At 64.6% G+C, this 800-nt stretch overlaps 1 protein-coding gene across 1 annotated transcript in view; it reads right to left on the bottom strand.

Moving 5' to 3' along the window:
* Positions 1-339: 339 nt before the first annotated feature.
* LOC109916015 (immediate early response gene 5 protein) overlaps positions 340-800 on the bottom strand; it is a 971-nt gene continuing 510 nt past the window's right edge. Inside the window, 1 exon segment of the mRNA XM_020515711.2 lies at positions 340-800. This exon segment is cut by the window's right edge and continues 4 nt beyond it. Within this exon segment, the coding sequence (XP_020371300.2) occupies positions 340-800 (461 nt within the window).

Raw genomic sequence — 800 nt, forward strand, 5'->3', positions numbered from 1 at the left:
CTCCCGGTGAGGATTAAAAACTGCCGGGGGGATTGCGCTCAGTTCCTGACTGAGTTTCAGTTCAAGTCTGTAAATAGAGGCAGGTCACTTGGGATCCTGTTGTGAAACTAATGATGTTAATCGCCTCGTCACTGGCTCCGGCTTCAGGAAGCTCGGCAGCCTGAGGGTGCCTCTCCTCCTCCCCCCTCACCGGCTTCGGCCCAGGGTCCCGCTCTCTCTGAGCAAACCATCCTCTCCATGCCGGATCCAAGGGGAGGGGAGGGAGCGATCCCAGGGAAATCCATTCCTCGGTCCATTTCCAAAGCGTGGCTCCTGCGATGTGGGGAGATCCTCGCCGCTTCAATAAGCCACGATGGCCCGGGGCCAGCTGTTTAGCTCAGTGAGCGCTCTGTCCCGGCGGATATGGCCCGGGGACACCGGCTGCTCCCCAGGGCATTCACCGAGGATGTTGCTGAAGCCGGAGCCGAGAGCACCGGCCACCAGGCCGGGGATGCTGGAGGTTTCCGCCGGCCTCCGGCACTCCCCATCCTCCAGGCGGGCTCTCTTTACAGGCAGGCACCCGGAGTCCCTCTCCTCCCAGGCTTTCCTCCGCTTTCGGCTCCTGTCCGCCTCCAGCCCTGCGCTGCTTACTCTCCCCAAAGGCCGCTGCCCGGGGCAGGGAGGCGACCCAACCGAGAGCCCGCCGCTCCCGGGATCCGATACATTGTCTCCGCCGCAGTGGATACATTCCCGAGGCCGGCCCCGGGCGCCGCAATCCTCCTCCTCCTCCTGCCGGCCCCGGGCGCCGCAATCCTCCTCCT

The sequence above is a fragment of the Rhincodon typus genome, chromosome 38, assembly GCF_021869965.1.
Source record: "Rhincodon typus isolate 14 chromosome 38, sRhiTyp1.1, whole genome shotgun sequence".
Classification (NCBI taxonomy): Eukaryota; Metazoa; Chordata; class Chondrichthyes; order Orectolobiformes; family Rhincodontidae; genus Rhincodon; species Rhincodon typus.